The sequence below is a fragment of the Neolamprologus multifasciatus genome, chromosome 5 (genome assembly GCF_963576455.1).
Source record: "Neolamprologus multifasciatus chromosome 5, fNeoMul1.2, whole genome shotgun sequence".
NCBI classification, from domain to species: Eukaryota; Metazoa; Chordata; class Actinopteri; order Cichliformes; family Cichlidae; genus Neolamprologus; species Neolamprologus multifasciatus.
The window spans coordinates 8230101-8245768 of record NC_140443.1 but is presented as its reverse complement, the minus strand read 5'-3'; the positions used below and the strand labels follow the sequence as shown (position 1 = coordinate 8245768).

The 15668-nt window shown below is 36.8% G+C and overlaps 2 protein-coding genes across 6 annotated transcripts in view; one reads left to right on the top strand and one right to left on the bottom strand.

Moving 5' to 3' along the window:
- The first annotated feature begins 987 nt into the window (after positions 1-987).
- Positions 988-13084, top strand: LOC146518002 (protein phosphatase 1 regulatory subunit 12B-like). Of its 2 annotated transcripts, XM_085161377.1 has the most exons (8): positions 988-1115; positions 3121-3295; positions 7075-7091; positions 7266-7404; positions 8057-8158; positions 8345-8395; positions 8475-8525; positions 10069-13084. In XM_085161377.1, the coding sequence occupies exons 2-8, from the start codon at positions 3194-3196 to the stop codon at positions 10153-10155; spliced, it is 549 nt and encodes a 182-aa protein (XP_085017503.1). In that variant the 5' UTR covers positions 988-1115; positions 3121-3193; the 3' UTR covers positions 10156-13084. The 2 variants fall into 2 exon arrangements, with proteins under 2 accessions (XP_085017503.1, XP_085017505.1); XM_085161379.1 differs by lacking the exons at positions 988-1115; positions 8475-8525 and having other exon boundaries at positions 2818-3295.
- The window catches only part of syt2b (synaptotagmin IIb), a 28227-nt gene continuing 23723 nt past the window's right edge, over positions 11165-15668 (bottom strand). For all 4 annotated transcript variants that reach the window (XM_085161373.1, XM_085161371.1, XM_085161374.1 and 1 more), the window contains one exon: positions 11165-15571. In XM_085161373.1, the coding sequence (XP_085017499.1) occupies positions 15356-15571 (216 nt within the window). In that variant the 3' untranslated portion in view covers positions 11165-15355. The remainder of the gene's footprint in view (positions 15572-15668) is intronic.

Below are 15668 nucleotides of genomic sequence, written 5' to 3'. Positions count from 1 at the left end.
CTCAAGTAGAAAAAGCATAGAAAAAAAAGTGTCTGTGTGAATGAGGCAAGTTGTATAATGCACTTTGAGTGCTGCAGCAGAGTAAAAATAGTGCTATGAAGTGAATTTAGTTCACAGAAGACACCCAACTCTGGTTAATTCCCTTTGCTGTTTCTACTGTGATGTAAAAATCATACCAGCCGCAACAAGAAGCAGCTTCCACCTGTTGGAGAAACTAGTGTGGTGAATGTTAGTGTTGGTCCTTTGTACCTTTACAGTCAGGCCTCTGAGAAGAGGGATGTATGTGTAACATCAGCACAATCGTAACCTCCTAAGACCCGAACTCTTCCACGGCATGCATTTTTAATTTCTCTTTGATATTTGGGCATATTGGGGCCCAATGAATGTAAAAACAAAGAATTACCAGATTTTATTTTACCTTATTTTTGTTTTTATGAAAAATCAGAGCCACATATGAGGATATTCGTTTAAAATTTTGATAGAACAGTAATGTCCTCGTAAGTGGATATCAGGCCCTTGTAGAGCAAAATTGAGTATTTTGGTCTAAATAACCCAAAATGTGATGTCCACATATGTGGACTCCAGGTCCTAGGAGGTTAAGAAACTGTATTTACAACAACAAAACCTCCAGCAGGTGATGGAGATCACAGAAGCACAAATTATCTAACTTTATCGCCTCTAATCAACTATATAAGTACTTAATTAATATTAAGTACTTATATAGTTACTTATTTCATTTAGCTATCCTTCGGAAGTTGCATTAAAACACACACGCACGTCATATATACACGAGTTTAAAAACAAGGCACCAAGATATAAATAAAATAATGGAAGCATTGCAGTTTCACTTCATAGATAAACGTGTAACTGTTACGGCTCTAGCAAACTTGTTATGTGTTTTTGTGTGTCCCGTTTTCCTTCTCACCTGACTTTGGCCGCCATCCAGTTCCCCCGGTTAGCCAGTGCACAGCTGGGTTCACTCAGCAATTAGCCACCCAACAGTAAAAGTTGTTGAAGAGCTGCTCACTCCTTCGGCGTGGAGCAGCTTCAGTGCTGTGGTGAGCTTGGGCGTCTGAGTCACAACGCCAAGCCTGTAGAGGCCTAAGCTGAGGTGTGTCTTGACAGTATTTGGGTCTTCAAGCTACTAGACGGTAGCTAGCGCCTGTTTACAGGAGCAGTGTTTTTCTTTGCTTTGCAGTGTCCGTTCTTTTCAGCACATTTTAGTTTGTTGCTAATGACGGTTTGATGAAGCCCTGTGAATGTGTCCGATCGTGATGTTTCCATGTGCTTTTTATAATGTCTTTACTTATATTACTAAATAGAGTGAACAGGGTTTACAAAGGGGTTATATTTCTGCCATCCTCTTGGTCCGATTTCTCTTTAAGTCATTTTTAATGTCAATTAGACTTTTTAACTGGATAAATAAAGGATACATAAATGTCAGGTTCCCATATTGTGGGTTCTACCTTATGACAAGAATGTCATGTTTGTGGCTCAAGATGACTTGATATCATTCCTTAGGGATGCATTTGACATATGTTTCACATATTATAGGCCAACGAGTCAGTTATAGCAATTTAAAAACGGGAAATCACTGTACACAGTTCTCTCAGTGTGAAGTTATTTTGTGAAAGCTACTGTTTTCTGCCAGCAGGTGGTGCCTGGTTACTACCATATGATGATGAAGCATACTGAATAAAGGGGATATGGAGAAAACAAAACCTTTGTAACTAGAGGATATGTGCCGTTAATCGTTATTTATTTTTTTTGTAGCCAGTTTACAGGTTACTGTTAAATGTATCTATACCTCAGATTTCTCATGTTAAGTGGACTACTGTCATCCTTCCTCAGCCTTTGAACTGAAACTGATTAATAGACAACAGCAAGCCCTTTTTAAGTGACTGACTGACTCCTGCATTGTTAGGATGTTGCACTTTATGTAAACTGTACTTTCTCGCTGTTGTCCAGCATGAAATAAATAGAATAATCCAGAATTCTTCTTCAGTTGCAGTTACATCATGTACGATGTGATCCCATCAGCATTCGTGTAAAAATTTAAATTTGTAGAATTATTAGATTTTAATGTGATTAGAGTACATGGAGATGATGTGTACACTGACTGAGGCTGAAACAAGAAATAAAACCAAGCCCTAGTTTGGTATGACTAAGATTCCTAAAACTTTCACCTCTCATAATGCTGAGAAACTACTCAGAATCAGATATTTTTGCAAAAAAAAAAAGTGTCTTTACCACTGGCACACATTTACAGCAGTGCATTATTTGTGAATAACTCACAGAAAATGTACCCTTTTTAGATAAATGAATGCCAAAAACTGCCTTTGAGCTACACTGCATTGCAACTAATGTAACCACAGACACATGCAACTTGGAGCTCGGTCAAAAGATTAACCTTTAACCTTTACAGAATATACTGTAAGACATAGTATACACATGTCTCCATGGCCAAGCACCCTATATGTTTTTATTATTACTTTTCCTTCCTTTACTACTGTGCATTCAGATGTGTCTTCCGCTAGTTATTTAAACTGGTAGGTTTTCATTTATTTATTTTAATGTAAAAGCCTTGGTTCCCTTTTGCTTAAAGGACTCTATAGTAAATCACATTTTAATTCACAAGGGAAAAAAAATTCTTTGCCTTGAAATATGTTTACTTCCCTTTGCATTACATACAGCATCACATTTACAGAATTTACATTGCATCAAAGTTACACCGTAATATACAAAACAGGCTTTTCTTAAAAAAAGAGAATAATGTATATTCATTTTAAAACACTATTAATATGACTTTTTATTGTATTTGTATTTGTAATTTTTACTCTCGTTTGTTAATTCCTTTACACAATGCTGCTATAAAATCCTTTGGTACACACACACACATGCACACGCACACACATTGCAGCCCGCCTACTCCCCTCTCCCACCACTTCCCCCCACTATCTCACACTTGTGCAATTGTTTCACTCTCTTCTGATATGCAATGTCTTTCTATCACGTGAAGAAGACGCTTGGATTGTCCTTTTACCAAAGAAAAAACAAATCTGATTTTAATCTTACTGGATAAAAAATACATATCTCTCTACTTCTCTTTTGTTTAAGAAGGACATTAAAAAAAATTGGACATACTTCTGACGACAGTACTGCTGCATGCAGTGGTTCCAGCTGCCCAGGAGCGATGTCATCTCTACCCTCTCACAACAAAGATCCGTCACGCATCAGAAAGCAGCTCTCTGACTCTTGTCCAGTTTCTTCTGTTGCCACTACTAAGAGCCTGCGGGTAAGGCCTGATTGTCTTTAATCTTTTAAGTGTTTGTTTAGTGGCAGGAAATGCCATAAAAGGAAAACATTAACTTTGAGGTTCGGTCATTGTCGAAGAAATGTGTTGAAAACAAGCCACAGAGGTATTTCTGAACATTAGAACACACATAACTCATCACTGCCTTCAATCCAATCTATTTTTTTGGTCTGTTTTGTTTTTTGGACATAATTGTGTGGCATTAGCTAATCATTTTCTATGATTTATGCAGTACAATTAGGAAAAATTAGGGAAGTAGAATTTCTCAAAATATGCTGGACTTCATGTGTCTTCAACTGTTTCTGCAACATGATTACAATGTTTTATTTTGGTAGTCCAGTTTGACATTCTATCACTGCAGAGGTGATTTTGTGGTAATTTAGTAAGCTTATCTTTAGGATTACTTCTTTTATTGCACTCTAGGGTCTGTGCAGTTAGATTATTAGATACTTGTAATAAACCATGTGGAGAATGTGCAGTTTTATATTGTTCATTACTGTATATGGGGATAGTTCAAATGACCATAGTAACACAGAAACTGATAAATAAAGCTACACATTGATGTTCGTGAGCAAGGGAGCAGAAAACTTGAAGGAAATGTTGTAATAAGCAGTTAGTCTTATCTGTTTATGCAAACCAAGAACCTCTTGAGAAAAATATATGGTGTGACGCAGAGAAAAGTTTGTGAGAGAAAGGGCAACAGGAAGAAAGGAGGAGGAGGAGGCAAGAGAAAAATAGAGAGAAAGAGAGACAGAGCAGGGGGGATGAAAGACAGGATGAAGAGGAACAGAAGGAAAGAGGGACAGAGTGCTTGGAGGACTGACTTGTGGGAACCCAGTATTTATGGATGTTTATCTCTCCGCTAGTCCTAAGGGAAGCTCATATTTTCCATTTGGGAATAGCTGGTCATTAGACAAAAAGTCGCTCACAGAATCTGGGAAGGCTGGAGGACAGATTTCAGATGGAGTCAGTCCTTCATGAGACAAAGACACAAAAACTTTTTGATCAGCATCTGTTTCTGTGCGATACTGCTTAATATAAATCAGAACTTTTTCCAGGTCTGAATACAGTATATTGTTCATTGTCATTTACCTAGCATGGCAAGGTTTGCAGACATGACTGGATGTCATCTCTTTAAAGGTCCCATAAATGTCTGAAGTGAAGCGTATCACTGTTTACACAATGTGCCTTCAACTTAAAACCCCGTCTCTTCTTTAGAGAATTTAGCTTACTTTATCAGTTTCACGTGACATGTAGCCCTCAGGCATAGGATACATATCGGCTTTTTGGCTTAAGTTTATACTACAGTCTCTACCAAAGGTCTCTGAAAGAATAAAGATGCAGTGTAAACTGTAACTGTGTGGACTGTCTTATATTAACAAGACAATTCTCTGTTTGAATTTTCTAAAAGACAAAATGCAGAAGTACAGGCAAAAAGCAAGATCATTACTTTTTCAAGCTTTAAACAAACGTATTGTTTGCACTAAAAGAGATACAGTAGGAGCTTTTCTTATGATGAATAAACAGAAAGCACACTTGAGGATTAAAAGGTGGGTTTAGAAAAGAAACGTGGCAAAGCTATTTTTGTCTACTGGAGGCTGTATTTTGTTTTCTTGCCTTTTAATCTCTCACATCACACAAAAGTGGACAGCCATGCTAGTATCTTTACAAGGCTGTATTTAGGAACAGCAGTGCTTTCAGCTAAATGCTAATGTCACCACAGGATTTGGGCATATATTTTCTTTTGCTCTCTAAGGTTAGGATGTTTGTGCCATAACGTTTGCTAATCAAATGATAAAATCTTACCAGATTATACCTATTGCAGACAAATCTTTAAAGTATAACAATAACAAGTATCCAAGAAGTCCTCCAAGCACATAATAGTGTTGCTAATTTGTTCCTACTAATTTTAATAAAGAAATTCTTTATATGGATGTCCATAATCTGTAGGCAAGGGACATAATGTTTGGTAGTGAAAATGTTTCTGTTTATAGGCTGCTTGTAGTCTGAGTGCTATTGACCAATGATTTAGCAGGTTTGGGTGCATGCAAGTAAGCAGTCAGCATGGAGAGCAAAAGAAACAGCATTTGCAAACACATCCAACTGTTGAAACGAAGACTCCAGTCTGACCTTTTTCTAAAATGACTGTTTAGTTTTGCCTTGGCTCTCTGTTTATTTTTCATTTCCTCTTGCTATTTGGTTGAATTCAGACACAGAAACTAGTTGGTTAGCATTAGATAACAAGAGCAATCTGAGTTAAAATACACAAAAAAGCAGTAAACACGTGTTAAAAAACAGCTTTATTTCCTATACTCTATGGTGCTGAGTTACACTCACAGATTGTAGATAAAGCTGGATATAGCCACTGTGACATCATCTATAACTGGTCCTGCAGTGAAACTTCTAGTTGAGCATGTTTGCCACTGCTAGCTGTTTTGAAACCAAATTTCATGAGTGACATTAAACTGAAGGCGCTTGTAGGAAATGGAAATGGAGTGGAACTCATGTGGTGTTTTATAGTCTTACTGACCACTCAAAGTGCTTTGGACTACAAGCTACGAGCTACAAGCATATATAATCTAAGTACTTTATCTACCTCATGTTTATGGCCAATTTAAAATGAACAGATAAACCACAAATACATATCTTGAGCGAAAGCCTGAGTGCCAGTACAAAAACACATGCAGGCACGGGGACAACATAACAATTTTTTGCAGTAACGGTAAACATATTTCAAGCAAGTGCTAGAGACTATTCAGGGGGCAGAAGAGTTTTTGTTGAGCTCATGGATCAGAGGAGCCAGTGGATGATTTCTATAGAGTCTGACTTCTATTTGCATCATAGGCACTGCCAGTTGCTGGCCACGGAAGAATAGAGGCTCAAGGGACTTTTACAATGGCTGTAGTCTTCAGAACAGAAAGCTAAGTCCATTGTTTAGATACAGTCTATAGTTTCACTACAGTTGAATGTGGCAGCACAAGTGTACATTTTACATCCACTTTTTTCTTCTTATTGTTGCTAGTGGTCTTAACTTTAAAATTTCAAATCACAAAAGGAAACAAACTTTAAAAAAATATGCTATGGCCTTCCCAGTCACTGGATCTCAACTGTCAACTCAGCAGAACTGGTGTGGAAGACTTTGTACCATATATATAGTCCTTATATTTCATACTATACTATAATTACTAACCTTATAAGTTGATGTATTTATTATCCTATATTTTGTCATCTCCTAAGGAAATTATTTCCTAAGTTAGAGGTAAGCAGTAGTCGGTGCAGTAGTTATTACCTTTTTTGGATGTGTTTTAGCTATCTGTGCTTGTCAGTTTATTTAAGGAATCATTTCCTCTCCCCCCCTTTAACTTGGCTGAGAATTTCAGACTGCCATAAACCTTTTTTTTCCCCACTAAAAGTCCCTTTCAACATAATTCTTGAACAAGTAATTTCCCAGAAACCCAGACATGCGATTGCATGAATATTAATAATATAGTCTGTATCTATATTCGCTGACATTGCGCATGTAATAAAATATACTCTGAGTCCAAATTACCTTTATTTTGTTTGTGCATGTGCTGGAAAATGGGTTTGAAATGGTTCCTTATGCAATGTAAGGTTTAAGTTGGGGTTAAGCACTGCTGATATCTTGGTTGTGATAATCAGGAATGTTTTTAAAAGTGCTTAGTGTGGTTGTCATACTGTATTTTTTTTTTAAACTTTGGTCAGATTGCACCCCTTTCTAAAACATTTTCTTCTCATTTCAGCATGAGAGGCTGTCTAGGTAAGGTTCTTCTAATTTGATTTACACCATCAGTAAGAAAGGCATTACCACGTATTACCAGAATGACAGCAAAAACAGGAATCTATCCATTACTGACAGGAGTATATCCATTCAATTGGGCCAAGAGTGTGCTAAATCTGAATTAATAGTTACATACATCTCCTGTGTCTTCAGATTGGGATCATCGGGATCATCTGATGTCTCCAATGACACATCAACAAACCATGCTGAGTCCTACTTTTTACAAAGAGAGAACAGACTATCTGCAAGGAAAAAGGCACAAGAAGAGACAGCAAATAATGATTATAAAAAGGTATGCGATAGATTTGTAATATGTAGATTGTGAGTGCTACTTTTTGACAGTACTGTAGATGATTATGTACTGTAATAAAAGAACAAAAATAAAAAGAACACACAGAGATTCAGTGGGCTCAATAATTCGTAACATTTGGATTTAATGAAAATGATGAATAGAATGGGAGCTACTGCTGATAATAATCAAATCTAATTTCAAATAGAAATGTTTTTAATGTTGTCAGATGAGAAAAATAGTTTATTCATATGACATTATATGAAAATGAATCAGAATCAGATATTCAGGGGGACAGATACTAAGATGCTAATGGGTTCTATGTCGCTTTATGAAAGTAATATGATCACCAAAGATAGCACAGCTTATCTTGACAAACACAAGTGCCATGAGTGATTCATCCAAAACTTGTTGAAGCATTTCCCTCACAGCCACTAATGTGAACATCACGGGAGGAAAAAAGTCTCCAAAGTCAATATGATTCATTATACATGTAACACATATACTAAACCTAATGGCAATCTAATGTCTGTCAAGATATTTTAAGGAAGAAATCTGACCCTGATGGCAAATGATGAAAACTGAAACTACCACAAAAAAGAGTCCTGGTGGCAGTGTTTGGTGGTGGAAATGCTAACATGTGGGTATTTTGTAGATGTATGAAAAGGCACTGGCAACAAATCAAAGGCTCAAGTCCCGACTGGAAACAAGTAAACAGGAACTCACCATGATGCAAGACCAGCTGGAGAGAGCACAGGTACTCTAAGCAAGGCTGAAGTAATGATCCAGAAACACTACTGAGAAACAAATTAACCATCTGTTTAAAAAGGGCAACAGTCCATTTCTTTTTACATAAATATGAGACATTGGTAACAGAGACTGTAGAATCAAGCTCTCTCCATAAATTGCAATCTTTTCTCATAGTAATCTCTCTTTGCTGCAGAAGGGGAGACAGGATGACTGTGGGGCCAATGTGCTAGAAGCAGAAAAAAAGGTATGGACTCAAGAGGAGAAGTGTTTTTTAAGCATTTTTACTCATTTATTTTAATTACCTTTAATGATTATACTTAAAGGAAAGCTGGAGCCTTAAAAAGAGGATATCAGATATGGAAGAACAACTGAAGGTAAATGTTTTATAAATGCCTTAAAACTGAATTTGAACATTAAGTCTCTTTTGAGAATATACAGTAAGTGTTTGGTTGTAACTTGGTGCTGTGGTCTCAGCTGTTTTGTCTTCAGTGGCTTTAGCTGACATCATTTGTCACCATTATGCTCTGCTGGCTGTGGAATGTGTGAGCACTGCAGTGACTGAGCAATCAGTATTCATCTGCAGCGTATAGCCCACAAATGTCTGCTGTGTTCTGCACAAGTGAATGCAAACAAAAATCTCTTGTTGTCTGTGAATGAGAGACCTAAACAAAGATGCTGGTCTAAAAATATACCTTTACAACAGAGAAATTATTCAAAACTGGTCTAAAAGTATCTGTCTGTCAGTGTGTATGAACACATTATTGTATTTGTTTAATAAAGATCAGTCTGTCCTTTATTCTTTAGGCCAGTTTTCTTTCTGTACCAGTTACTAATAAGAGTAGAAACCAGAAACCTTTATAGAATGTAGATAAAAGATGGACATACCATAGTCAGTATGATATCAGGTTTGGTTAGAAATAGGTTTAGAAGCCTCAGGCCATGGATCAGATTGAGAAACCAAGAAGCACTGAACACTTATACAGTAGCAAACTATGAGTCACAAGGTAGGTCCTCTCTGCAGCATACCTGGTTTTTTCATCCTATTTGACTTGAATGGGGTCCAGAGTCTAAAAAGAGAACTTAAAAGTAGCAACTAAGACCTCAGGAGAGTGTTTACCCTGGCCATAGATCAAAGGAGCCAAAAAGCATTTTTTTCCCCCCATAGATTACTATACAACTGAACATGCAGGAACCATCTCATGCTGGTGATAAGACAGACTGTAGGTTTAAGGCACTTTTACATTGCTTTCACTTTTCAGACCCTGAAGCTACGTCCATCATTTATAAACACCAGCAAACTTGTATTGAGTTTCACTTTAAGCAGGACCTTGTTACTGTCCACTTTGTGAGCAAGAATTTTTTTTCTCTTTGAAGACACCTTTCTGTATCCATGTGTTTCTCTCTCCTGTGTTATGCACAACTTTTAAAAAGTGGTCTCTGCACAGATCAAGATTCATTGTATTTATTAATATTGTATGTAAATGCTATGACAGTTACGGGGTGTTGTGGTCACTGTCGATCAAATCTAGTGAAACAAATTTTGTACTCAAAGTAAATATTGTTTATAGCAAAAAATGTTTACTTGTGGTTTTGCAAGAATCCAAGCTTATGCCTTTGTTTTAAGAGGTAAATTAGCTGCGGGTGGTCTGTTGTTCTCTGAATATGCTTCCTGCTACCTCCCATTTGATGTGACCAAGGCTGAAAAGATTGCTGACATGACCAGAAATAAAAACCAGTCCTTGGTGTGTAGTCCATGAAGACACTACCAAAATATGAACTTACTTTTAAACTACAAATTAAGAACAAGCAAATCCTTATACTAACCACTGTAAGCAGAAATGCTCTACCTGGGACGAGTTGTAGGACTTTTTAGATATTCTGTCCATCCTTATGTTTTTATACTCTCTTTTCCCTCAGATTAAAGCAGAGCTTAAGATGGAAAACCAGAGACTAAAGGATGAGAATGGGGCTTTAATCCGTGTCATCACCAAACTCTCCAAGTGAGAAGGGAAGCAGACAGGAGGGAAGAAGAAGAAAGGATTCAAGAAGTCATATTTTAATCTGTATCCTTTAAATTTCTGAAAGCATAAGTCCATCCTCTGAAAAGATATGTACATTGGTCAGCAGAATGTATTAAACTGAGCCCTTTCTACTGATTGTTTAGAAAGATGAAAGAGATGTTGATTTAATACTGATTTTCCATCCTGTTCACCTATAAGAAGACACATTTGTCCAACTGTAAACGCACAATACATCAATTTAAAATTTAAAATGTAAACTCACTAAATATTTCTAAATAAAGGCAAATGCCAGTTTATGTGTTTCTTATTACTGTCTTTACATGAGTAAATTGTCCTCAAGTAAACAGTATATAAAATTTTGTCACTGAGTAGACACTTTCACAAAAATGGACAAAATATTGCAGGTATTTCCAAAGAAGCATTGCCATGGAAACAGCAATATTTGGCCTATTCCATATGCAGATCATGAAAATGGGCTCTGAACTATCAGGGACAGTGGGTGATGGATGAGAAACATTTTTTAGGAACGTAGGAGTGTCGTCTCTGATTTAAGAGCTTTACCTTGACTGATGATATTGCAAGTAACACGATCTTTTGCTTACAAGTTTAAATAGAAAAAAATGTTTAAAAAAATTATGTATTTATCTATTTTTTCCCTATAAAAGTGTCAAAACAAATTTAGCTTTCTTGTAAAATATCGGTTCAATCGCATGCATTTATTAATCTGTCATATTAGCGTCAATTAAGTAGGAGTTGTGGTGATTTTGATCAAATCACATGGACTTTATCAGTAAATGGTGAATATGATATCCTTTATTTAAAGGCATAAAACTGTGTCTTTTTACATTTTTTAAACGCTGGGCTGTCATCTATGTGTCACACTCAGCTACTAAACTGTTTCTTGGCATTTATTTTATGCATTCAACGCCACCCGCTGGCCATAAGTGGAAATGCATCCTCTACATACATTTACACAACACATGGGACAAAGCTACTTAAAATGCCTTTATTTCCTATTATTACATATGAACAACACAGAGATATGCTCTGATCACATCCTCATATTTTGGTTCCCTTGAGTACTTCAGTTCTACACAGAATGATGTATGAGTACAACTTTTTTGGTCTTTTTTGTTTGCTTTTCTGCTGGAAAAACATGGATTCTGTACAGAATTAAATCATGCAGTTCACAAAAAGGCACAACTATTGACACACCTCTACAACAAGACAAAACAAGAATGACGAACGACATTCAAGCATTTCCCTTGTCTATGTTGCTGGGTAAGTGAATATATAAGCGAGCCGGACTGTCTTTGGATGTTCTGTTATATGGCTATGTTGACTTAACAGGATCATGACTGTAAAGGAACATTACCGAAGCAGCAGGTTGGCAGTATTGCATTTCGAATGTTGAATGTTGAATCTGCACTGTTTGGGTCTGCTCTGTGCCCAAGACAGCTTGTGAGACCCAGGAAGACAGGGATTTTGTTGCCTGCATCGCAGAGAAGTGCTAACATACCTTAACAGAAGACCATTTAACGAATGCCGGCTCTACACTCCTGTTGAAAATACATAAACTAGCACATGTAAAATATAAGTTCTATATCAAAGAGTAGAGGATGTGCTGACACACAGTGTACTAAAGGGTGTAATGAGGTGCTTCTCCACAAAAAAGATATTGGAATTAGACATTAATCCCCTGTCTTCAGCTCATCTCCTCGAAACCAGAAACACAGTCTTAATGTGAAAGATAGAGTGCAGGGAGGATTAGGCGCGTTCATCTCCATGCACTCCATCTTATAAATAAGGATTTATCCAAATGTAAATGATAATGACTCAAAAAGCAAAAAAATGAAGGCCCACATTGTAAATGATGTGGTAGACAGCGTCAGTATCTCAGAGCATGCACAAGCAACACAACACCAGCTCATCCTATTGTAATCCCTTAGTTAAAGTATATCAGTTCATACAGTGGCATTTGTAATGAAAAAAAAATATTGATTGCTTGATTATTAGATGGTAGCTACTTAAAAGAACAGCATCAATAATCTGGTATGCTGTAATAATATTTAATTACTTATGAAGCAAAGAAGACACTACTGAATAATGAATTAACTGAATTCAGTTTAGTTTATCCTCCAATTTAGATAAAAGCTAATTTGCTTGAAAAGCAACAAGATGAGGAGGTACAATTTAATGAAGTGTGACGAAAAAGGGGCTACAAGTCAGTTAGCTAATGTACGGCACTGACATTTGATTAACTAAGACTTGACACCCGTCTGGCAGGAGTACATAAAGGAAACACTTAGGTACACTGAGATAGAAAATTAAGGAGACAACAAGTATTCTCCTGTTTTGAAATATATACAATTAACTGATTATGTATTAATACACTCAGAAACGAACAATTATTACATGACTTGTAGCCTGAGGAAAAAAAACACACTAGCGTAGAGACACATAAAAACAATGACGGAAAATCAGACGATCATGCAGTTGGATGAAAACGCAATGGATTTCCATGTGACACTAAAATCAGCTGTGTTTTTAACTGAGGCATTCATGGAGTCTGGTAAGCCAAACATGGATGGTTCAGACATACATTCAGCAGAAATTCATACACTTTGCAGTCAGTGCATCCTTTTTTGATACTCTGTTTTATTATAAAAATGACACAGAACACAAACACACATACACAATATAATTATGGTTCCTCTTTAAAACATGCAGCTATTTACATCATTTTGTAAATACATGCTGTAGCCTATTAACAAATTTTGCGGGATGCATATGTTAACAATTGTAAAGAAGTACTGTGGATGAACCTGTCAATGTGCCGCTGCTCACCATTAGATACTTCTGCTGGCGACGTGGATGCAAACGAACGACTGACTTAACTTTTTTTTTTTAAACAAACTGCCCCCTTATAAAAATGTCCTGAAAAATCCATGTTGACATTTAAAAGCACTCAATGTAGACACAAATTTCTATGAGTTAATTTTTTCCAGTTTCTGAAATTCTGAGAAAATATTTGAATGTGTTGGCCTCCCAAGATCTGATTTTGGATTTTTTGATTTAAAGAAACTAATTCACAAAACACAGATTCCCTGATTTTGTCTCACATAGAATTCACTGATAACATCAATGTATCAACTCCGGTTGAGTGGATGAGTGGGCTGGAGCCAATCCCTGGAGATAATCCACAAGGGATGGGGTAAAACCCTGGACATGTGTCCAGTTCCATCAATTCATGGCCAGTTCAGAATCCAAAATTACCTACGTAAGCAGTGAAACTCAACAACAGAGAGGCTCTAGACAGTGTTTGAAGCCAGAAATTAGTTGTCATTAATAATGATTTCAGTTACAATGATTTGAATTATAAGAAAGTGATACTGACTCTTTTCCCTCCCGGTAAATTCGGAAGATTTTTCAGGTTCAGGTTGTCACCACGTGTGATTAGAGAAAGAGTCATCCATTTTCTAAAGCTATTTTTGGGGGTTTTTAAGGTTCCTGCAATAAATGACAATTTTAATCCTACATATGTCTACATTTAACTCAAAGAAACCAATATGGGGACAGTCATGATTCTTTAGTTAAGAGGAGCTGCTACAGGAAAGAGATCAGGTCATTGGTAAATTCAGTGGAATTTAAATGTCAACATTTTAAATGTTCTATCCTCAGTCATCCCTTTATAATAATCAATTCTTTGTGTCCTTTTTTGCTTCCAAGCCACTAAACATTACACTAATAATTTGCCTACAAGTTTCAACATCACCATATTGCAGCACTTTGTCTCCAGGATCAAAAAGCTTGTGTCCCGACCGAGTGATTCAAACAAGACAAAATACTGCGAGGCATGATACATGCTCTATTCTGCAGCTCTATTTGGTTCAAGCAGATGGTCCAGGGTGTGTGTATTGTATATGTTTGATGATACAGTTGCTATGTTTAGATTCTACAAACCTCATTAATACTTCCTTTTAAAAATCAAAGCTGCATCTTACATTTCAAATTCAATAATCTATAAAAACATTTCGTCTTTGACAGAAATCCTCATGTTGTTTCAGCAGAAACTACAGAAATATTGAAGTGAATTACAGTAGAACTACAACATCAGCCAATGACGTGGAATCGTTTTAATGAATGTCAAAACATAATAACCAAAATGGCACTGTCTTTTACTAAACAACAGAAATCAAAGAAGCATAGTCAGCACTGTTTTCAGCATCATTGGTAATCCTTTTTAGTGCCTTACTTCTACAATGGATAAGTAAGGTTTTACATCCAAGTGGTCAACATAGCCAGATTTCAAATGGCACATTCACAGTGTCCCTGACACATTTTGAACAATATTCAACCACTTTAAAATAAACAATAAAACCTGCACTACTTCTCAAAGTGTCATATCAGGAAGGCACCCTTGTATTCCTGTCGTACATTACACCTGTCTGAAGACACAGAAATGTGGGTTGAAGCTAAATGCATAGATGGGCCTTCGTGGCAACACAAAACAAGCAAGTTAAGTCAGACAACTGCATCATCCCTGCTATATGGTTCTGCTGCACTGTTTGCACCATCTCATATGTGAGCTGATAAAATCAAGAAAAATGTCATACATATTCCAGAATTCATTGTTGCATTCATTGATCTCAACCTGATTCATCTGCACTTGAATCTCTTCGCATTGATAGACTTAAGACAAACTTTATGCAGGAAATAACCCCAAATTACAGTACTTTCTATTGCAAGTTAAAGCACAGTTATTAGCAAGACACAATACTGGGCGTGATGCACGCAGAGCAGTGGGGAGGTAAGTAAAGCATGCTCTATAAACTAAACTAAAGCCTTTTTTTTATATATATATATCCAGCATTGTCTTCACCAATACTTCCATTCAGTGTCAGCGCCCTAAGAATGAGATTCTTCAAATGAAGGAAAGACTAAAAGTCGATCATTCATTAACCAGTCACCCGGTAACTCAACACCATTCTTCTCAGCATACGTTAATGTGGGAAATGTGATGCTCAAAAAGAGTTTCAGATATTCTACAATGTCTTTTTTTTTTTCTTTTTTTTTGAGCAGGACTTTTGACAAATAGTCATGTGTGAAGTCGTGAAATTCATGCAAAGTAGGGATGAAGATTGGATTTCTGAGTTAGTGCATTAGCTGGTTGGTGAGATGTGTTACTTCTTTGCATTCAGCTTTGCCAGCTGGCCATCAATTTCCTCCTCTGGCTGCAATGGGTGCCACTGGGCAATGGGACGGCGTGGATTAGCCAGCATGTCAGTCCAGTGCTTCAGACCTAAGCCAGTAGCCTTATTGCCCACGAAGATTTTTCCAATGGCATCATTCTTACCTATCTTGTCATAATCAAACACTGTGACTGCCACCAAGATTTTCTGAGAAGGCAGCAAGAGAAAATTTAATCAATGATCTGTTTTCTGGGCATTTCATCATTCAAACTGTAGTGGAGATTCATTCATGAGCTATTATAAC

Excerpts from the sequence above, each read along its gene's own strand:
- LOC146518002 (XM_085161377.1), top strand. The coding sequence starts at position 3,194 with ATGTCATCTCTACCCTCTCACAACAAAGATCCGTCACGCATCAGAAAG. Across the intron at positions 8,159-8,344 it reads ACCAGCTGGAGAGAGCACAG|AAGGGGAGACAGGATGACTG; the intron begins GTACTCTAAGCA and ends TCTTTGCTGCAG. Across the intron at positions 8,396-8,474 it reads TGCTAGAAGCAGAAAAAAAG|GAAAGCTGGAGCCTTAAAAA; the intron begins GTATGGACTCAA and ends TTATACTTAAAG.